Raw genomic sequence first — 22,861 nt, 5'->3', positions numbered from 1 at the left:
AAAACCTCGCTAGAGCTTGCTTTATGCTTCACCACAACAACCTCTATTCATCTAAAGTGGCAAACAAATTAAACTATTCATTTACAGAGAGAGAGAAAGCCCAATTGTCTGATATATTCCAGGCTTGTTTTGCTCTTTTTGCTTGTGTTTGTAAAGCTTATAGTGGGCACCTCCAAACACTTATTAAGCACAAATATGATCTCTCTGACACTTTCCCCCCAAACAACACAAGCTCCTGCTGCTTTATTTTGCAGCTCTGCAGCTGCTCTGCACACTGGGTTTTGTTTTGCCTTTCAAATGCATTTGAATATTCCAGATATTTCTCTAGAAACTGGTCACTCTGAACAGATGTGTGTTCTGATCTCCACTGAAAAGGAGCAGACGTTTCAGAAGGAGACATCTCAAAACCTTGACACGTTGAATTACATTTTTCTGCATGGTTTGCTACAAGTATAAGAGAAAGGTTTTTTAAGGCACTAAAATTAATGAACTGTCCTTTTAAGACTTTGAAGTCCTGACACAGAGGTTATACAGGAATATGAGTCATTGTTACAAGATGGGAATAAAGATTATTACAAGATAGAAATGGCATTTTAGTGATCTAAGATGAATATTCTCTTTTGGGTTTGCTGAAGTTTTTGGATGTTTATGTCTCCGTAGGATCTATTTTATGTAATTAATATGTTTACAAACTGCTTTATGGAGACATTTGTTCACAACAGAACTTATTTTGTCGCTCATTTAATCTGCAGAAAGATTCAGTGGCTCGTCTCGATCATCATTCCCGCTTCCACGCCATCAGTATTCCTGTGTGCAGCTTGAAGAGCGCCGCAACCAGCAACGGGAGCGAAAACAGAATGATAAACAATTTAATCTCACCTTTAATCACGCTCGCGCCGAGTGGTAAGTGAATCACATGAGAGAGATGCTAAGATATTACAAGTGTGCTTAAATGGAGCATGGCCGCTGTTTGTCATTTCCACCTGGAATTAACAACAGGTATGGGTTTTTAGGCACATGTGGCAAATATGTGCTTTCAGGTAAAAATCTATTCATCACAAAACACCTGATGCATCAGTTTGGTGTGCTTTAAAGACAGTGGCACCCCTAGAAAATGTCCGTATGGGGGACTAGTGAAAACTTTTGGGTGGCACATCAAATTGCTGGGAGTGTGTTGCTTCTTCATTCTTTGTCATGAAATATCCATGTGGAAGCAAGACCTTTACCTCATGCTTGAGAAAATAAATCAGAAAAACACTTTCCTTACTTGTTTTTTTTATTTCAACATTTATAGTTTTTGAGCTGTTAAACTGTTTAATTCAGCTGTTGCTGCCTTAACAAAACCGTCCACGAAAATGATTGATATTTATACTTTTTATTAAAATGTTGGGCAGCAGCAACGCAGAATTTCATAAACAAAAACATTATATGTATATATATATATATATATATATATATATATATATATATATATATTTTATTGTTTTTGTTTATGAACTTTTTATCTACCTATTCATTATTTATTTATTGGGGTTTACGTTTATGGCTTAATTAAAGAAGATGAATGCTACGACTACGATTTATGAAAATGGGGGTGATGCTTCATGGAGGGAGGGGTGGCCAGTCAATTCCCAGGGGGGGCCTTGGCCTTCCCTGGACACCCCTTGGGGGTGCCTCTGTTTCCACACAAATAAGCAGCAGAAATTGCATTTGATAGCAGGTCAGGTGCTGTGGTCTCATTAGAGGAAGTCACCCAAGACAAGGTGGTGTCGTTTTGGAAGAACAAGGCCTGACATTAGGATGTGTCCTATTTATTACGGACCTAAACCACCCTCTCATTTTGAGCTCAGATCATATTAAACGGTATGACTGTGACAATGCAGACACAATTGTCAATTGAAGCTATTTCCTGAGGTTTTAACATAGACTGAGTGATAATTAGTTTCCCTTTGTTGTCCTTATCTCTTACCTGCAGAAATGGCCAATTTATGCAGGCTGCACCCCGGCCAAAGTTGATGCTCCCCAGAGGAGGAAAACCTCCATGTTTCAGACAATGAAAATGAACTCAGAAGTAACTCAAGGTTGATTTAAATCCATGAGCGACATGGAATTGAAGGAGACTCATCTCGCCCCCATGTTGACACAACCTCCCCTCACAATTGTTCTCATATAGGGGTACCTGCTTCGCCAAGGAGGCCCCGTGTGCGTCACCGAGATCCGGTCAAGTGAGAATAAAACTGCAAATGTCATATTGTTGAAATGCTGAGTGAACTAAATGTCAGTTTATATATATTTTTTTATAATGTCTAGGAAATGAGATTGATGCACCGTTGGAGGCGAAAGTGATGGCTTGCATAAGGCAGGTTATACCAACAGCTGTGATATTTGAGCTGTGAAATAAGCCTTGTTTCTTTCAGAGGAGTGATCAGTTGCCTCATGTCCTTTACGGAGATTATCCTGAAAACATCCACAGTCTGTCTCCTCTTTTCATCTCGTGATTGAGTTTTCTCCAAACCGGTGATGACAACATGGGGTACAACAGAACAGGCAGGTGTGAGTCTGTTGTTTTTAATAATTAAAAGGACTCTTTGTAATGAATACCTAAGGAGCTTCAACGACACCAAGAGCGCAACACTCTCAGTTCTCCAAACATTTTATCAGTCTCACTTTTATATTTTTCCACACCATGTTGGCCATCTGTTCCACTTCTCCCTTTTCCCACCCACCCTTTTGGAAAAAAAATGACCACTTGTCACGTCCTCCCTGCTCCTCCTGCATCCTCATGCCAGACACATTTCATCAATCTATCTATAATCCCCAGTTCACATCGACACGTATTAGAAACAACATCCACCAGCACCCCCCCCCCCCCCCCCCACCCCCCACCCCCATGCTGCTGCTGCTGCGCGCACGCATCAGTAAATGAATCACGTAGCACTAGAACAGCCCTTCTTCATGCGATCTTGCCAGACCTATTGGAGAAACTCCCCCCAAGGCAAGATCTGTCACTCTTCACTCATTCGCTGGAAGACGATCAGAAACTATGTTAAATGCGCCAAGAAACACACAGGAGCGTGTTGTGCAGCCTTCGAGAGGTTTCCGGTCAGATCGACTCACTGAGAGGGGAGCAGGTTTCAACAGTTGACGCGGAGAGAACTGTGAGCGCAGGAGAAGCGATTCATTCTGATTATCTGAAATCTTTTTACCCCTTTTTTTATTCTTTTACGCATTTTTGCGTGTCAGAGAGGAGGGGGATTGTCTGAATGAAGGATGCAAGGGCGCTGGGTCCAATTGGACTGGATTATGGGATTACTGGACTGATTATAGGACAATCATCGGGCAAAAGTCGCTGCCGTGCTGTTGATGGTCTTGAATGACGGGAACACAAAAGGTTGGACAGGAGGATCAGCGCTTTTATTCCACTTTGTGGCATGGAGAGGCTGGATGTGCTGCACGGACGCAACGCGTATGCAACAGTGTGCCGCACAGGGGGAAAAAAGTCCATGCATTGTGAATGGTAACATCGGGGGCAGTGCTGCATTTGGAATGGCCATGTCAGTGTTTGCTGTAGCCTAGGTGTTAATGTCGCATGAGGGCAATGCGCTTTTGTAAGCCGCACGGTCTGAATAACCTTCACAACGCGACTCAAACGCTTTAACCTTGAATACGTTTGGGAATATTAATACTTTATAGTCATCGATTATTCATCAGGAGAGGATTAATAACAAAAACAAAGCAATTCTCGTGTAAGATGCGTGGTTTCATATTTTATTCATACATCAGGAGTCGTCTAGCGGTCATCTTTGTTTACAGAAGAGTTCCAGATAGGCACATGAAAAAGAGGTTATTTAAAACAGAGAAGGCTCATGAATCAGTTTAATACCTAATTAGTGTGAGATCGGTGTAAACCACATGCCTGCTTTGGGTTTAGTACTCTAGCTTTGCTGTAATCAACAGGTTGAAAGTCAAAAGGGTTTTTTTTCCCCCTGTCTACCACTGCTGCATATCTAGTTGAAGGGATGCGTCTCTCTGTTCCCATTTTCCTTCTTCTCTGGGTTAAAGCCCTGACATTGAAGAATCTAAATTACTCTGTCCCAGAGGAGCAAGGACCTGGAACCGTCATAGGGAATATCGCGAAAGACGCTGGCTATGGGACCATCGAGAGGGGAAAAAAATCCAACTTCAGGGTGCTGGAGAATTCTGCACCACACCTGGTGGATGTTGACCCAGAGAGTGGACTAATTTTCACCAAACAAAGGATCGACAGGGAGACGTTATGCAGGCGCAACCCAAAGTGCCAGCTCTCCATGGAAGTGTTTGCCAACGACAAGGAAATTTGCATGATCAAGATTGATATACAGGACATAAACGACAACTCTCCCAGTTTTCCCTCAGATCATGTTAATATTGATATTTCAGAGAACGCAGCAGCTGGGACACGTTTCCCTCTGACTATTGCACATGACTCCGACTCAGGAGAAAATGGGATAAAAACCTATCAGGTCACAAGAGATGACTACAATACGTTCTCTTTGGATTTAAAAGTGAGGGGTGATGGGACTATATACCCAGAGCTGGTGGTTCAGAGACTTCTGGATAGGGAGGATCAGAGCCATCACACCCTTCTTCTCACTGCAATCGATGGTGGGGAGTATCCAAGATCAGGCTCCATGCAGATCAATGTCAGAGTGACTGATTCAAATGACAATAGCCCAGTATTTGATAAATCCTCCTACGTACTAGAGATTCCTGAGAATTCACCTCCAGGAAAAGTGCTTATAGACCTGAATGCCACAGACCAAGATGAGGGAAGCAACGGGCAGGTGGTTTATTCCTTTACTGGATATGCATCTGAGAGAATCCAAGATTTGTTCGCCATAGATCCAAATACTGGCGTCATCAGGGTCCAGGGTGAAATTGACTTTGAGCAGAATCCAATCATCGAGTTTGATGTTCAAGCAAAGGATATGGGGCCCAATCCCATTCCGGGCCACTGTAAAATCACAGTCAAAGTGCTTGACAAAAATGATAACTCACCAGTAATAAGTTTCGTCTCTGTTCGACAGGGAGCCATCAGTGAGGCGGCTCCCCCAGAGTCCGTCATAGCTCTGGTCAGAGTGACGGATAAAGACTCGGGCCGTAACGGTCAGCTCCAGTGTCGGGTGCTGGGAAATGTACCTTTCAGACTGCAGGAGAACAATGATAATTTTTACACTCTGCTCACCGATAAACCCCTGGACAGAGAAACGAAGGACGAATTCAACGTTACAATTGTAGCACGAGATAATGGGATTCCTTCTCTTAACAACACAAAGTCTTTTACTGTGAAAATCTTAGATGAGAACGACAATGCTCCACGCTTTACAAAGTCTCTGTATGTGCTACAGGTGCCTGAGAACAACATCCCAGGCGAGTACCTGGGCTCAATTTTGGCCCACGATCCAGATGTAGGTCGAAATGGAACTGTGTCATACTCCATATTGCCATCCCACATAGGGGACGTTTCAGTGTACACCTTTGTGTCTGTTAATCCCACCAACGGAGCCATTTATGCGTCACGTTCTTTCAATTACGAGCAAACTAAGTCCTTTGAGTTCAAAGTTCAGGCTAAAGACGGAGGCTCTCCTCACATGGAGAGCACCTCCACAGTCAGGGTCAACATTCTTGATGTGAATGACAATCTTCCAGTTATCATTTTACCTCTTCTTCAAAATGATACCGCTGAAATCCCAGTGCCTAGAAACGTGGGTATTGGGTACATCGTTGCTACAGTGAAAGCAGTGGACCATGACCACGGAGAAAGTGGACACTTGACTTACGAGATCACAGAGGGAAACGACGACCACCTGTTTGAGATGGATCCAGTGGGAGGAGAGGTCAGAATCGCCCACACTCTCTGGGAGGAGATCGCCCCAGTGGTTGAGCTGGTGGTGAAGGTAACTGACCATGGCAAGCCCCCCTTATCTGCCGTGGCTAAGCTGATCATTAGGGCCAACACAGAGACAGCAGCAGGAGGGGGTTCCAGCTCGAGCGGGGAACAGCAGCAATGGGATGTGTCCCTGCCCCTCATAGTTACCCTCTGCATTATCTCTGTCATGCTCTTAGCCGTCATGACCGCCATCGCTGTCAAGTCCAAGCATCAAGATAAGGAGAATGGGAATTATAACTGCCGCATGGCTGAGTACTCCAATCCTCCAGTGGGGAAGGGGAAAAAGAAAAGGATCAACAAGAGTGACATCATGCTGGTGCAGAGTGAGATGGAGGAAAGAGATTCTGCGAGCCGGATGAACGTGGTGAGCAGCCCTTCCCTCATCACCTCACCGATATGTTTTGACTACCAGAGCCCTTTGCCCCTCACGCTTCCCAGGTCAGAGGTCATGTACCTGAAAACCACCCCGAACAGCCTGACGGTGCCTAGGTCAGGGTGCCACTCCAGCTTTTCTGGGCTGAGCTCCGACACTCCAGCAAATAGGATGTCAGTGATACAGGTAAGGAGGATCCTCCGCTATATTCTTATCTGTCCTTCATTCTCACTTATCTGCACACACTGCTTCTGCACACAAATCTGTCAAAAGAAAAGAAAGTGACTAAAAAGAGAGAAAATGTCTCGTAATAAGAGTTTTTCTCGGTTTTAAAGCTATAGTACAGTCTCTACGTGCATAGTTCAATATGACAACCTCCTGTTGAACTGTAATTATGTGTTTTAAATATCTGCACTGAAAATACTCTTTTGCTTCTGTCTGCATTTGAGAATCACTTTCAAATCGCTCCGCTGTTAGTCTTTCCTTGCAGAATGGCACAGTTGGTCTTCGTAATCTGAGAGTCCACTCAGTTAGACATGCAAACAGTGTGAGTCTTGAACAAGGCTGCTGCAACCCTGCCAGATTCACTGCCGTAGAGCGAAAACAAAACCTTGCCTGAAATGTGGGATTGGACAGGTGTTTGAGCAGCTTGTCTGATCACATTACCAAACCAATGCGCACCAGACAGCTAGATGCACACAGCATAACCTTACAATCACATTTTCATCCCCCCTCCTCCAGAAATATGGGCCATATTCACCCATCCGCATCCAAAGTTGGCACGATAGGACCATCAGTAGGTTCCAGCCTTGCCTTGTAGAGATGGCAGGGTTGGGTGCCGAGCCAGCTAACATGCTAATTTGACAACATGGGCTTGCATTACTGTTGTGCACAGCAGAATTATCTGATGCAAATGATGTAAATATCCAGTACGGTCTCATTTCAAGATGATAAGACCTACGACAAGGCTTGGCACTGTCACCGATCACTAGGGCATGTGGGCGGGATCAGCACGAGCACATTACTTTCAACATAGAGGCCCTAATGACAAAAGCTAATGCTAACTCTGTGCCTTGCCAAGGAGAACACATATGGCCACAATGGTTATTTGCTGCTGTTGTGCTGTCCTCACTGGCAGACGCCCATGGTCGTTTACAGATATCATCCGGGTGTCACCATAAACATGTTAAAAAGTCCAGAATCCATTTATTTTGCTTTCTGAAATCTCATGCTACTTAGGCTTGTTGTTCAAAAGTGGTCAATGCATATTGTTGTTTCCCCCTTTCATTCCTAGACGGAAAATTTCTCCTCAGAGCCCAATTATTCTGGCAGCAGGCAGCCATTTGTTCAAAGGTAAGAGCAGTATCCAAACACTTCCTGACTCGGGCTATCAAAGAGGGAGATTCTCACTCCGACGCGGCAGCAAGTTGTGTTTTAGTTGTCTTTTTCTTCTGTTCTGCTGCAGCTCAACATTTAAGGATGCAGAACGAGCGAGCCTGAGAGACAGTGGCCATGGCGATAGTGACCAGGCTGATAGTGACCAGGATACTAATAAAGGCTCACACTGCGACACATCTGCCAGGGAGGCCCTCAAGATGAAAGCAGCAGCAGTTAATGGCCAGCCTTTTGAGAGGGGTGAGTGGACGTCTTCAAGATGCCTAACTGACTCTTGTACCGGACATAGTTTGAACTTAATGCCATGAAAAGCGTGCATACAGTATTGCGGACGTTTAAGCAGACGTCTACCAGCTTCTAGATACAGCCAGTGCAGAGACTTCCATCAGAGTTATTAGAAGCTGTAGCTGCAGCAGGATATTTTGTTCAGTTTTAGGTTACCGACAGCCGGGGATGGGTTTCAGAGATAACATGACGGCACAGAAGTGAAAGGTAGATGATAGTTTAAGGATAAAAGACGAAATGTTAAAAATTCACACACCTTCTGAATGATTTAACCATCAAACGGACTCGCGTGCAGAGGAAAGTGTTCTGCAGTCTGACTTTTATTTTTTGATCAAGTCAATGTGTGAACTTAGATTTGTTGCATGCATGTCTGAAATAACACAACAGAGACAAGAAAGCATGATAGACACATGCAATGCCAAAATGACAGATACTTCTGGTGTAACATGACAGACTGTTTCTGCTTTTTGCTTGGAAAGTTTCTCTCGGTTATTGGTTTTTTTCTGCCACTGCTCTGAGAGGGAGTTCGCGTTGCGACTGAAAATAGAAATGTTACGTTTTGTTTCACAAATCTGAAGCGATCTGCGCCACCACGAGCATAATCACAGACGACTGTCAATCTGTTGCCACCCGGCTGACCCGGCAGAGACTGATATATTTAGCTTATTGTGGATATAAACTGAAAGCATGAAAGCAACTCTCACTGGTAAGATAAAAGATAATGGGGGACCGGAGTGAAGTGGTGATGTTTTTCATTTCCTCGTCTGCGTCTCGGAAGAGAACGGCCGTGGTCATCATGTCCCTATGCGGCATTTTCCACACCATTTACATTGCTATGAACTGTTTGTTTGCAGCATGCTCAGGAGGGCAGAGATGGAAACACTCTTGAAGCTGGCATAAGGATGCACAAATCCCTCTCTATCTGTCTCACTTTTATGTGTGTGTGTGTGTGTGTGTGTGTGTGTGTGTGTGTGTGTGTGTGTGTGTGTGTGTGTGTGTGTGTGTGTGTGTGTGTGCGTGTGTGCGTGCTGCGAGGAATTATGGCAGACCAAACTTGACTCTGTGGGAGGTGTAAATTCAATCTCTCCACTTTTTTTTCCTCCAGAATCTGATTCAACCAAAGTTCTTAGGCTAGTCACACGGAGGGATATTGAAAGAGATGCTGTGTGCGTATGAAACCAAATATCCACTCGTGCAGCAGTGACACTTGCTTGACTGCAATCTCAGTAAATGTGTAGACCTGGTTTTCTAAGAAAACAGAAATCCAATCAAGTGGGGCAATGCTTTTAATATCTGAATGTTTAGCTAATGTCTTTTCTGTTTGTGAGTGAGAAATGTAGTTATAAAAAACTCTCTAATGGGTAGAATAAATTGGGTTCTCACTGATGGGGTTGGTCAGTTGTACATTAAACGGTGTCGGTGTCTGCATACGGGAAGATGGAAGATCCACATTATGCGTTTTGCCCTAGAATCGATCACACAAAAAACATCTCCCGCCTACCCACACACTTCCTCAGTCTCTTGTTCCCTCTTACACACACACACACACACACACACACACACACACACACACACACACACACACACACACACACACACACACACACACACACACACACACACACACACACACACACACACACACACACACACACACACACACACACACACACACACAGGTATTGAACAACAATCCACTATTTTGCAGATTTAGACAAGATAACGCTATTTTCCAAGATGGAGACGCCACAGAATTTCTTCTTGCTCTTTTTCGTTCCAAATGCACCAACACAAAAGCTTGCAGGTTAAGTAGTATTGCTTTTATGTCTTTACCTTTACCATCCCTCTAGTCTCTAGGCTGCTTTGATACAGGTAATATATGCACCTGTGCAGCTTCCACTATCATGCACTCTGAATATTTATTCACTCTCACAGACACCAGATGTACGGCGGGTATGTTGCTAGGCTTTCTCTGATTCTATTTATAATGGGCAAGCAGCTCCTTTGTTTTTGCAAACATGTTGTTTTCCTGTTTTACGGGCGCCCGCAAGATCACAGATATCTGTCACTTTGTCAGGATTCGGTTGCACGACTACATAAAGTCATCGTGTAACACGACCATTTGAAAGTCTCTCAGGTGTTGGCTTATTTGTTGAAATTGTAAAAAATGCAAATTAAATGTTAACGATAGGTAGGAAAGGTGATGATTCTCACAAGTGCAGGCTGGTGTTGTATCATTTACATTAGACCAAGAAAACTAGCAAATAAACATTTTTCATTAAAAAGCTCAAATTTTTTGACAAATTTAAACACAATCCAATAACAAATGTAGAATAATCTGATTTTTTTCAATATAAAAAAGCTAAATAAACACCCTAATATAATCTATTTCAATAACTGTAGATATAGCAATTCTTTACTTGAGTGTTTGTAGTGAAATACACTACTACCGATGACAAAAATACCTCAGCCTGTTGTTGCTTTATCTTCTGAATACATCTCTTTGCATCAGCATCATCTGCTAGCTCCTCAGCAGAAAGGTAGCATGGAAATTAATTCAGCATCTGCCTGCTTCTCCTTGTTTATCTACTGTTCTTGCCCTTTGTGTCCATGCTTAAAAAACACACTCCTTTTTTGATTGAAGATGAAGAAAATATATTCATATTCATATGGCACAGACTTCACTGTGTTGTGCTTTAGCAACATTATTAATCCTACTTTTTACAAATACAAATTCTAAATAATAAGATGTCAACCGAGAGGTTTATGTTAAGAATGATGAATTACTATCTAATCTGACCTGTTTAACAGGACAGGAAGTATTTACTTGATGCAATAATCCGTTAAAACCAAAATAGTAAGGAGCCCTTAAAACAACGTGTTTTGTTCACTTACAGACAATTAGCGTTTTGTAGCGCTGTGCTGATGTGAGTATTGCAAATTAAATATTAATAACACCTTCACAGTTTAAATAATTATCTTAGAGTTAATCTATAAAACAGCAACTGACTTCCTGTGAGCTTTCACCAGTTACTGTATAAGAGATACGGTTTTTACAGCATCGTGTTTTTCAGTTCTGTGTCTCTGGATGGATCATTGTTTCTATGTTGGCGTGTTTCCTATTAAAACCTTTAATCGTTCCTGTGTGCCTGCTTACCTGCTTCCCTCACCCGCACATGGATCATTGCCTCCGCGTCATTCACCATCACGCGCTGACACTTTCATATAGTAACAAATAGTTCATTATGTAAGACAGTTTAATGTTGTTTTTCCATATCGGTATCGAATCGATGCCGATCGATACTAAACTTCTGACATCAGTATCGGTATCGAATATGAAAAAAGTGGATCGGTGTGTCACTAATTGGAATCATTCTTTATTGCTGAGATTTAAACAACTGATATTTTGAATAAAAACTTTCATGTTTCCTGAAAGTTTCTTGTAAATTTGAACCATCTGACGACTCCTGTAACAGCAGGTTTCACATCTCATATGAAGCTGACTGACATTCTTCCTGGAATCTAGAGAGAATATTAACTGTTGGACTGTTTTCAATTTTGCCTTTTCAAGTGCATCGGCTCACATTTATTTGAAAAGACTTTAAAATAAGACTTTTTCCCTGGTTTTGTGGAATGACCCCAGGTCTGGTTACTGTACATCTCTGACCTGCTCGTTCAAAGAAAACAAGATTTTCACATTCCTGCATAATTTAGAACATTTGAGTTGAATTGGACAAAAAAGGGTTAGGTTACTTCACTCTGAATTCAAACTATATTTTCGGTGAGGAGAAAATCACTTGCTCAATGTTCTAGTAAGTGTAAAACATGATTGTTGCATATTTGGTTTAATAATGCACGATTAAAATGACTTAATAAAGACGTTGGTCCTGCCTTTGGGAGTAGGACTCATGGCTCAGCTCAGGAGGTAGAACGTGAACGTGAGTCACGCTGTCTAACAGCTAACGCGGGATCATGAAGGGCGTTCAGGGGAAACAAACTTTTTCAAAGAAAGAGATTTTATGATGTAAACCCCCCCTGAGGGCAAACGGTTCCTTCTAACATTACTTTTTAAACGTAAACGTTACATGAAACGATCAGCCATACGGTGGGTCTTAAATAATACATTTTAGGTCAGAAATCACTGACTGAAAATGTCATAAACTGGCTTTCAGACAGCTCAGGCTGGCATTAAATCTGCTTATTAAGGTTTAGAAAGAGATCGCTTTTCCAGTCAAGATGCATCTGCTTAAAACTTTGCAGATTTCTCACTAAAACGAATCAGGAAACACAAAACAGTAATTACATGGATCGCTGTTGTTACCGCAAATGTGAAATTGTGGTGTTTTGTTCAGGCTGCAGAAACACCGACTTGTATTTATGTAAAATAAATTGCAATAACTGTCTGTTCACCCAGTTGTAAAGCAGAAAACAGAATCGTTGTTTTCTTTGCACATTAAAAACAGCCTCCTTTTCCAGGCTAAATAATGATGCCTGCTATTAGGATCTTGAATGGCAGATCACCCAAACAGATTAAACCTTTCAGAGAAACAAATATAACCTAACTGACTTTGTGTTTTAAGGAAAAATAATGTTTGTTCTCCACCACTTCACGTCATTAACAGTTTTGATGTAAAATTAACAACACAATTTAGCTCTGTCCGGTCTAGCATAATTAACAGTTTCATGGTACCCTGTGGTTATGTGTGGGTGCATTTGTGTAGGTGTTAATAGACTCGAGCAGCAGTATGTGATAGTTGTGGCATGTACTTTGCAAACAGGCTTGTGTGGTGCTGATTTCCCACTTCTCCTGGGAACTGTGGCAGCAAGATGGCATCTGTGTTGTTGTTTTTTCTGGGTTTTTGTGCATCCTTCACCTAACTCGTGCAGCCTTGTGCTTCATGAAGGTACCGGTGCCCTCAGCAGGATGCTCGAGCCACTGTTTTTTTTTTTTTTTGTTTTGTTTTGTTTTCTTTTCTTTTCTTTGCCAAAAAGGAACCCGCAATAGGAAGTGTTTTGAGTTTCTCATCAGAGCCAGATTCAAAATGAGATCAAGTGCCTCATTCAGCGAGTTACTTTGCCCGTGGATTCTGATGCCACAAAAAGGCATGTGAGCAAAACAGAGATGAGCTGATCAAAGTGGCATCAAGCTGTGAATGAAATGTTGTGGCTATTTCCATTAAAACCGTCTGGGAGGAGAAGGTGCGGAGAACAATGCTCTTTACCACATTTTAAACAATATATTGTGATCCTGTGAGAATTTTTGAGTCATTTCATCTTTTTTTTAATAAAATAAATGGTGCAAAACTACAAACACATACATGACTGTAACCAATAGATAAATTCAGTGATCACTGTTGGATCATGGCTGTGTGTTTAGTAAAAAGTGGTTCCAGCATCATGGAAATATGAGCAAAAAAACACATTTATTAGACTAAAGTCACATCAGTAGACAGAACAACAAGAGGATGAAATTGCTCTTTCATTTTCATGTATAACAAATGAAGGAAAACTATTATTTTTTCCCACCAACTTACAAGACATTTTTGACATTTTACTTCATGCCCTTACATACAAAACACCTCTGTGCATTATTGTCAAATTAATTTTGATAGCTGAGTAAAATGGTCTTGAGAAAAAAACAAACTGAAATGACACCCTCTACATCATAACACCATGAAAATTGCTTCTTTTTTTATTTATTTATTTTTTGTACGTGTTGCTCTCTGTGTGCTTGTTTTATGCCTCCAGGATTAGGTGTGGTGTGAAATCTGCAGGAGAGAGTTACGACACAGAGATAGAGCTTTGCCATTTTCTCTGCCTTTTTACTACTAACAGTAATACACATGCACACAGCGTTGGTGTTGTTTGTTACACCAGCTGACGGTGCACTTCAATCACCAATAGGTGATCGTTAAAGGAATCTTTTACAACGTGTTTCGTTGTAATGAACAGTTATCTTATGGTTCTGGTTCTGGTCTATAGGACCTTACATGGACTAGCACCATCTTACATTGATGATCTTCTTAGTCCCTACACCCCCAGTAGGTCCCTGAGGTCCAGTGATCAAAGCCTACTGGTTGTGCAGCACCAGGCTAAAGACCAAAGGTGACAGATCTTTTGCTGCTGAGGCGCCCAGACTCTGGAATTCTCCACCCTGAACCTGAGATCAGTGGACTCAGTGGTCTCCTTTAAAAAGCAGCTGAAACTCACTTGTTCAGGCTGGCTTTTGTGTGACCTTCTTAACCCTGATAATGACCCGCACTTTTATAGCGCCTCTCAGAGTAAGGACTCCAAAGCGCTTTACACTACAGTGTATCATTCATCCATTCACACACACACATTCACACACTGATGATGATGAGCTACGATGTAGCCACAGCTGCCCTGGGGCACACTGACAGAGGCGAGGCTGCCGAGCACAGGCGTCACCGGTCCCTCCACCCTCTCCTTGTTCTGCTCTCCCTACCTATTCCTCAGGAACCGTGACAGTACCCCCCCCCCCCCCACCACCACCACCACCACCACCACCACCCCCTACCCCCGTCACCTGGCGGCCTAGCTGAGGAGGAGAAGGCCTCGAAATCCCTGATGAGGGAGACATCATTGATCCATGAGCTCGGGATCCATTGACAATGCTCTGGGCCATATTCCTCCCAGTCCACCAGGGACTGCGACCACGACCCTGGGGGCGAGCATCCAGGATGCGCCGGACCCGGTAGCCGAGACCGCCGTCTGAGAGCTGAACTGGAGGAGGAGGGTCAGTAGGAGGACACGGGACTAGACACAACAGGCTTAATCAGGAACACGTGGAACACGGGATGCACTCTCATGGATGGAGGCAAGGACTGACGGACAGACACCGGACTGAGGACTTTGTCGATGGTGTAGGGGCCAATGTACCGAGGGGAGAACTTCCTGTTGGAGTCACTGAGGTTAATGTCATGGGTGGACAGCCATACCTGTTGGCCTGGAGCATAGGCAGGAGCTGGACATCTGCATCAATCCGCCAGTCTGCGGTTGCGGTCGGTGGTATGCTGAAGGGCTGCCCAGGTCTGGGTCCAGGTGCGCCGAGCGCAGCAGATGAACTGGGGTGCTATAGCTGGAAGGTCGGGGTCAGAGGGAAACAGAGGTGGCTGGTAGCCTAGAGAGATCTCGAATGGGGACTGACCTGTAGCAGAGGAGACATGAGAGTTGTGAACGTACTCGATCCATTCCAATTGGTCGCTCCATCTAGAGGGATTAGAGGAGCAGACACATCTTAGCATGGCCTCCAGCTCTTGGCTCATCCACTCACACTGGCCATTGGTCTGTGAGTGAAAACCTGAACTTAGGGTGACCTGGGCCCCCAGATGAGTGACAAACTCCTTCCACACCCGAGATTTGAACTGCGGGCCATGGTCCGAGAGGATCTCTGAGGGAATGCCATGTAGGCGGAACACATTTTTGATGAGGAGTTTGGCAGTTTCAGCAGAGGTGGGTAGGTGTTGCAGGGGAACTAGATGGCAGGACTTGGAGAAACGGTCGACTACGGTGAGGATGGAGTTGAAGCCCTTGGAGATTTGTACACCGGTGACAAAGTCTAAAGCTATATGGGATCAGGGGTGTGAGGGCACCGGCAGGGGGCAGAGGAGACCATGAGGTGGCTGATTGTTTGCTTTGCTTCTAGCACAGACCTAACAGGCACTGATGTACTCCTTGATATACTTGTAGAGCATCGGCCACCAGAACAACCTTCGGATGAGGGCGAGTGTCCATGATAGATGGAGAACTTGGAAGTGTGAGCCCATTTAATCAGGGAGCTACGAACAGAGGAAGGGACATAGATTCTGTTAGGCAGACCAGTACCTGGGTCGGGATCCATCTGTTGGGCCTCCAAAGCCTTAGCTGTGATGTCCCAAGTGATGGCACCAACAATGCAGGAGGGAGGAAGAATAGCAGTGGGCTTGACCTCGTTGTCTGAGGCGTATTGACAGGAAAGGGCATCTGGTTTCGTGTTTCTTGTTCCAGGTCTGAAAGAAATGGCAAAATTAAAACGGGAGAAAAATAGGGACCAGTGGGACTGACGGGGATTAAGCCTTTTGGCCTCCCTTAAATACGCCAGGTTCTTATGGTCCGTCCATATGAGGATGGGATGTTCGGCGCCCTCGAGCTAATGGCGCCACTCCTCCAAGGCCTACTTTATGGCAAGCAACTCCTGGTCTCCCACGTCGTAATTTTGTTTGGTTGGCGTAAGACAACGGGAGAAAAATGCACATGGATGCAGCGTCTTGTTAGAGGAGGAGAACTGGGATAACACTGCACCCACACCGGTGTCGGAGGCGTCCACCTCCATAGCGAACTGGGAACTAGGATCAGGTCGAGTGAGAATGGGTGCTTGGGTGAAACTGTCCTTCAGGATCTTGAAAGCCAGGTCAGCTTCCGGGGTCCAGGAGAAGTGTTTAATGGATGTGAGCTGTGTGAGGGTGGTGGCGATGGTACTGTAATTCCTGATGAACCTGCCGTGGAAGTTAGCGAAACCCAAAAAAACTTTGTAGTTGCTTTCTTGTCGTAGGAGTTGGCCATTCCTTAACAGCATTTACTTTGTCTGGGTCTGCCTTTAACCACCCACTATCCAGAACAAACCTGAGGAACTTGACTAATGTTGAATGAAACTCGCACTTCTCGGCCTTGACATACAGGCGGTTCTCCAGGAGCCATTGTAGGACCGCTCGAACGTGGTGACGGTGTTCTGGGATGGATCTGGAGAAAATGAGGATGTCGTCAAGGTACACTGTAACAAATTTTTTTATGAAATCACTGAGAATGGAATTAACCAGGGACTGGAAAACAACAGGGACATTAGTGAGTCCGAATGGCATGACCAAATATTATGTGTCCGAGAGGGGTCTTGAACGCAGTCTTTCATTCGTCTCCCTCTCGGATCCCGACTAAATGGTAAGTGTTACGGAGATCAAGCTTGGTGAATACAGAAGTGTCACTAACCAGGTTGAAGGTGGATGAAAGTAGGGAAAGTGGATACTTATTTTTGACTGTGATGTGGTTCAGTTCACGGTGATCGATGCATGGGCTCAGAGATCCATCCTTCTTAGACACAAAGAAGAATCCGGCTCCCAGAGGTGAAGTGGATGGCCTGATGATCCCAGCAGCAAGGGACTCTGAAATGTAAAGTGACATAGATTCTTGTTCCGGTTTGGAGAGATTATACAGCCTGGAGGGGAAAGTGGCATCGGGAAGAAGGTCAATGCACATGTCAAACGGTCTGTGTGGTGGTAAAGACGAGGCGTGATCCTTGCTGAAGACCTGCTGGAGATCGTGATATTCAGGGGAACTCTAGACAGGTCAGGAGGCTCTGAGGTCTTGGGTTTGGGATTCTGAACAGGGAGGGAAGCAGATAACATGCACCGAGATAAACAGAAACTACTCCAAGTTATGATACTTCCTGACTTTCAATTGATCTGTGGGTTATGGGTAGTTAACCATTCATGGCCCAGGACAACAGGTGACTGTGGAGAGGGAAAAACAAAAAAGGGCATGATTTCACGATGGTTACCGGATACAAGCAGATTGATGGGAACAGTTTGGTGGGTGATGGTGGTCAGTGAATTGCCGTCCAGAGAGGATACGTGTAGGGGCGTGGCAAGGAGCAAGGTGGGGATATCCAGCTGCTGCACAACTGTCAGATCCAACATGCTGCATTCACAACCCGAGTCTACTAAGGCAATGGTGGGAAAAGTTCTTTGATTAAATGAAACGGTACAGTTTATGGAACACAGGGGTTTGTGATTGGAGAAGCCACCCACCAGTAACCCTGGAACTACTGGTGGGACCATTCTTTTGGCCGAACAGGACAGAGCGAGATCATGTGGCCAGATTGACCGCAATAGAGGCAGAGACAAGCTGACCTTCATCTCAGTTTCTCCTCAGGGGTTAGCTGGGCACGTCAAATCTGCACAGGTTCCACAGAGGCAGGTTGCGGGGAAGGCTGTGTTAGGGTCCTTGTGGAAAATTCAGTCTATATATATATATAAAGAAAGCATGTATGGTGTTCTGTATGTGTTACTTTCTTTCTTGTTTAGTTTTTACTCCTGTGAACTGAAAAAAATTGGGATAATTAAGGATATATTAGATGTATTATTTAGTTGAAAAGAATGATTGCTTTATGTTTGTTCTGCTTGCAATTTAGGCATTGCATTGTTTTTATTTTTGCAAAGTGAAAAATGATTTTTAGAAAAGAATAAGCTAAATTTGGGGGTGGGTGTTGGGTGTAAATACGTTTAAACTCCTACCTACTCCTTGTTACAAACTAATTATTTTATATTTTATATTAAATATTTTACTACTATGAATACTATTACTTATAAACCTGTAAAAATGATCTGAGATTTTACTCGTTCAAAATATAGCAGCCATCCACTTTGTCTTGTCTCTGCTTGGACTAGTAGTTAGCTCATGAATCCAGTCAGAATATAAATTTCTCCAAAAGGAGGTTTTTCAAAGAGCTAAGATATTTATGATCTCTAATTTTTCACAGAACCCTAAGTCAAATATCTGAACTGTCTCTTTAGGGATGTAAAATTATTAGAAGTGATGAATCCTTGTGGTTACTCAAAATAAACTGCATTTAAAAAATGATATACTTGCAAATTATCAACACACCATTGTAATTACTATTTTTCTAATTGTTTTAGTTTTCTTTTCCATTTCTTCAACACTTTTTTTTTATTTATTGATGATAAAATGTTCTGTTTGGTGTTGATTTTTCCTGCACCTGAAGCCCACACAGCTCTTAAAACAACAGGCTTCTGTAAACCCAACCTCCTCAGCAGATAACCTAAAATGACTTATTTATTTATTTATTTATTTTAAAACAGTCAATAAAAGCTCCTGATTATGCACCAAATTCCTTTTAAAATAATTGCAGAAAAAGATAAGGGCAAGGCTAATGAGTGCATGTGGTATAAATTATCATTTCTAAATCTAATTTTGAGGGGATATTCTATTCTAGTGTTAAACTGGCTACCTGCCCAGGGTGTAGGATACCCCGCTTCTCGCCAAATGTCAGCTAGGATAGCCTCCAGCATCACCCCACCCCCAACATTATAAATGGGTACAAAGCCTGGATGGATGGGTGGATGGATGGGGGATGGAAGGAATGCTAGAATATTTTTCAAATCAAATGCCTTTCATGCAGTTTGACTTATTTAGGCTGCTAAATCAAACAAAATTACTAATACTAAAAATTAAAAAAAAATGCTACATCCTACACGATTCCTGCAGACAAATTATTATGCTGCATTGCACAAAGACAAGAATGAAACTAAAGAAACTGCAGATGCCAAATTGCAAACCTCTACTACTGCATTTATTGCTACATGAAGTGTGCTGTGAGTACCTGTGTGGTCACTCGTAGCCGTCAGAAAGTGGAGTGGGTAATGCTGTACACCTGTCACTCTGAATGAGCATCATCTTGGCTACATAACACAAGAGCAGGGAGCAGCACCTAATGTGCATCCAATTGGAGGAGGATGCATATTGAGCGCTGCTCCTCACACTAGCTAGCTGGCAAACAGACAGGTGTTTATGGGGCATTTATGTTTGAGGTGCTGTGGCATTAACTGGCATTTATGCACAATAAATTGTTACAGGATGTTCAGTCAGAGGTGCAACAGGGCAAATGCACAATGCAGACATCATTTAGAGTTTTTTTGCAGCATCAGCATACACTAGGTATTTACAAAGTGCATGCATCGTTTATAGCATGTAGATGTAAATGTAACATGTAAACTGTCTAAAACATTTGCAGAAATATTGTTTGAAAAAAGAAACAGATTAAACACACAGTGGTGATTAGAAGGAATAAAACTGAGAAAAACTCAGAGAACTTGAAAACTAAACTTTGAGTAACAAACACGAACAACATTCTAACTAATAGCACCTTAGCTGGAGAGAACACCACCTGTTTTTTATGGCAGAAATCATCTTAGGGTGTTAAGATTAGCCTTGCTTTTTAACACAACCGACATCTGATGGAATTGTAAATGAAAAACATCACTTCCTCTGTACCACATGATCTTTTTTTCGAGAGAGAACACCTACGCAGGTTGTTGATAATACCAGAGGGAACATGTTTCATAAGTAGGACAAATCACTCATTTGCTTTTCTTTCTTTTTTTTCATAAAAACAAGAAAAAAGGTCTAATTACCTTTTCCATTGAACGTTGTTGCAGAGCATCACATTAGAGGTGTTTTTTGAATAAATAATGAGAAGAGAATAAAAATAACATTGCTAAAATTTAATCTGGATGCACTTTTATTTTGAAATTTCTTGCTGGTAGACAAAAATCACATCAGCAAATATGCTGTGGTTTGTAGTATATATATATATATATATATATATATATATATATATATATATATATATATATATATATATATAATATATATATATATAAATCTTTATTTTGAAATTATTACTAGAGTTTGTGTTTGCTGTGTTTCGTTATTGCTGCTCATCCTTCAAAATGTCATCTCCATTTTCCTCTGAGTTGCTTATACTTACCCCAGCAGGCTCCAATAACAAATGTTTAACTGTTTTTGCAGAGCAAGACAAATCAGTCCACTGCACCGATGAATGTCGTGCACTGGGACACTCTGACAGATGCTGGATGCCAAAGTTACGGGTAGGAAGCCAAGCAGACAACGCAGATAATCGCACCAACCTTTTCATCCCTGTGGGAATGGATGCCATGGTAGAGACAGAGATTTATGGCACCATCAGCCGCAGCAGCAGAAAAGCCCTCACCACGTTTGGAAAAGAACAGCGGGACAGTACAGTCCTCGTGGCCAATGTCAAACCTTACTTAAAATCGCAGCGTGCTCAAAGTCCACCGCTGCAAGAGAGTCCATCTGCATCCAGCAGTCCCACCAAGAGCTGTACGCCCCTGGACTTGGCCAACCAAGAGTCAAAAGAAGAGCGGGACAGGGCGTCAGACAGCAGTGCCTACGGCCCTCCAGATGGCCAGTGCTCCCCTTTGCACACCGAGCTGGAGGAGCCCTCCTACCTGACCTGTGAGCTCAGGCCCAAGTCCCTGTCAAGCAGTCTCATTCACAGCTCTGTCATCAGTCAGGAGTGTGGGGGGTCAGACTGCGCTCTCGACCCGAGGGACTCCGGTAACTGACAGGTGAGGCGATCACGCGCTCTCTCTCTCTCAGCTGCCAGGCGTCTGATGATGATACCCACGATTGATGACTAAGAGTTGATTTTTTTTCTTTTTGACCCACAGAGGTGTTCAAACACACATTGTATAACCAAAAACCATCTGCTTTCTATGTTCTTTTGTTTGTTTTCTTCGTTTTCAGTTCGTGACTTGTTGTGTTTTAGGTGAAATATGTGTCCTTGACTGCCGTGAAGGTTCCGAGCGGGAGGGAAAAGGGGGGAGGGGGATCAGTGCTTACCTGACTTCAAGTGTTTCCATGGTGTACTGTACCTGTCACTTTAGATGTCTGTATTTTACACATTTCAAACTCCAATTTTGTGAGGCTATTGAACAAATTGCTACTGTTAAGCTACGAGTCCTGTCTGCTTTTGTACAGTGAAGCTCTCTGTCTCCATTTAGTGTGTAAGGAACATTTCTTTGGATATCGCGGGGAACCGAAATACATATCAGTGACGTTACATTCAAACAGTGAAGTGTCTTATGAACTGTTAATGGTGGTGCAACAGGGAGCGTCCCTTTTCATAAAACCATTTAAAGTTCCTATGAAAAAAAAACTACTTTTTTTTAAGAATGTATTTGTAATTTTATTGTTGTCCTCTGCAGTTTATGTGAAAAATAAGCTGTGCTTACACGTAATGTGGGCTACTGTACTTGTTGTGTACTTTATTAAATTTGTATACACTGTGCGCATGGACGGCGGTTATTTCTGAGTGGTGGAAACTTCTGAAGCTGTCATGTTGTCCGTGAGAGAAGTGCATTTATGTCCTAAAGACCAAGTTCACTGAGAAACTTTTTTTTTACTTATTTTTTAAATATGATTGGTCACTCAGAGTTTAAAAGCTGAACGTGAAGACTTTTACCCCGATTTCCTGCATTGGCCATAAATATGTAGCCAACATCTCCCTCTTTTCTGGTTGGCTCATGGGTCCCCAGAAGATCAGAAAAATGAATGCAAGTGGGCTAAATGGGGGCTAAAAGAGTTATTTTCTAATCCGCTTTGCCTCACGCCCTGAATCACACATATGTTGTACTTCAATTGAAATGAAAAGTAATGCTGTGTTTTGACCATGCCTGTCACGTACTTTAAGATTGATCAGTTTGTAAAAATTAGTAATTTTTATGACTCAGAGTCGCATAAATGACATCACCACAGAATCTCCTGTCCGAGCATAGATGCTACTTACCACATTGCAAGATTTATGGTGTTTTTTTTCCTCCTGGACAAAGGGTTTGAAGTTTGCTAAACTTACAGCCAATTTCCCTCTGCTTTTCTGCTTGTCTGCTTCAATGACGTTAATTTGGTAATGTGTATTTGTAGTCCTGCTCTTATTTTCACACAACACCTAAAATAACTTTTCCCTCTGTACAAAAACAAGTACTTTCTTGACATCAGACTGTGTGGAAAATTTACGGACATCTTGTTAAATCCATGGCACATAGGAAATGAGAAAATAGCGTTTTAGCCCTGTTGACTTGCGTTCGTTTTTCCGGGGAACCATGGTCTGGAAGTAGATGGGCGTGACTTAAGCTAAGTATGAAAATAGACAGGGAAATGTTCAGATTAGAAAAGCCGGTCAGATCTACTTCACATTGAAATTTTACATTAACAGACTCACCCATCATGGCGCGTAATGGGGAAGGCTGTTGTTGATTTAGCATCCA

General features: G+C 42.9%; 1 protein-coding gene across 1 annotated transcript; it reads left to right on the top strand.

Moving 5' to 3' along the window:
• Positions 1–2,916: 2,916 nt before the first annotated feature.
• LOC107389959 (protocadherin-17) lies at positions 2,917–21,885 on the top strand. The gene is made up of 4 exons (XM_015966396.3): positions 2,917–6,488; positions 7,597–7,655; positions 7,768–7,937; positions 20,583–21,885. The coding sequence occupies exons 1-4, from the start codon at positions 4,020–4,022 to the stop codon at positions 21,158–21,160; spliced, it is 3,276 nt and encodes a 1,091-aa protein (XP_015821882.1). The 5' UTR covers positions 2,917–4,019; the 3' UTR covers positions 21,161–21,885.
• Positions 21,886–22,861: the final 976 nt, after the last annotated feature.

Source organism: Nothobranchius furzeri, chromosome 14, assembly GCF_043380555.1.
Source record: "Nothobranchius furzeri strain GRZ-AD chromosome 14, NfurGRZ-RIMD1, whole genome shotgun sequence".
Taxonomy (NCBI): domain Eukaryota; kingdom Metazoa; phylum Chordata; class Actinopteri; order Cyprinodontiformes; family Nothobranchiidae; genus Nothobranchius; species Nothobranchius furzeri.
Note: the sequence above shows the minus strand (reverse complement) of the source record. Positions and strands in the feature narration are given on the sequence as shown.

What these genes read in the sequence shown, in the direction of transcription:
- LOC107389959 (XM_015966396.3), top strand. Translation starts at nt 4,020, where the DNA reads ATGCGTCTCTCTGTTCCCATTTTCCTTCTTCTCTGGGTTAAAGCCCTG. An exon ending in ATAGGATGTCAGTGATACAG is followed by an intron (nt 6,489 to 7,596) that starts GTAAGGAGGATC and finishes TTTCATTCCTAG; the next exon opens with ACGGAAAATTTCTCCTCAGA. An exon ending in TGGCCAGCCTTTTGAGAGGG is followed by an intron (nt 7,938 to 20,582) that starts GTGAGTGGACGT and finishes CTGTTTTTGCAG; the next exon opens with AGCAAGACAAATCAGTCCAC.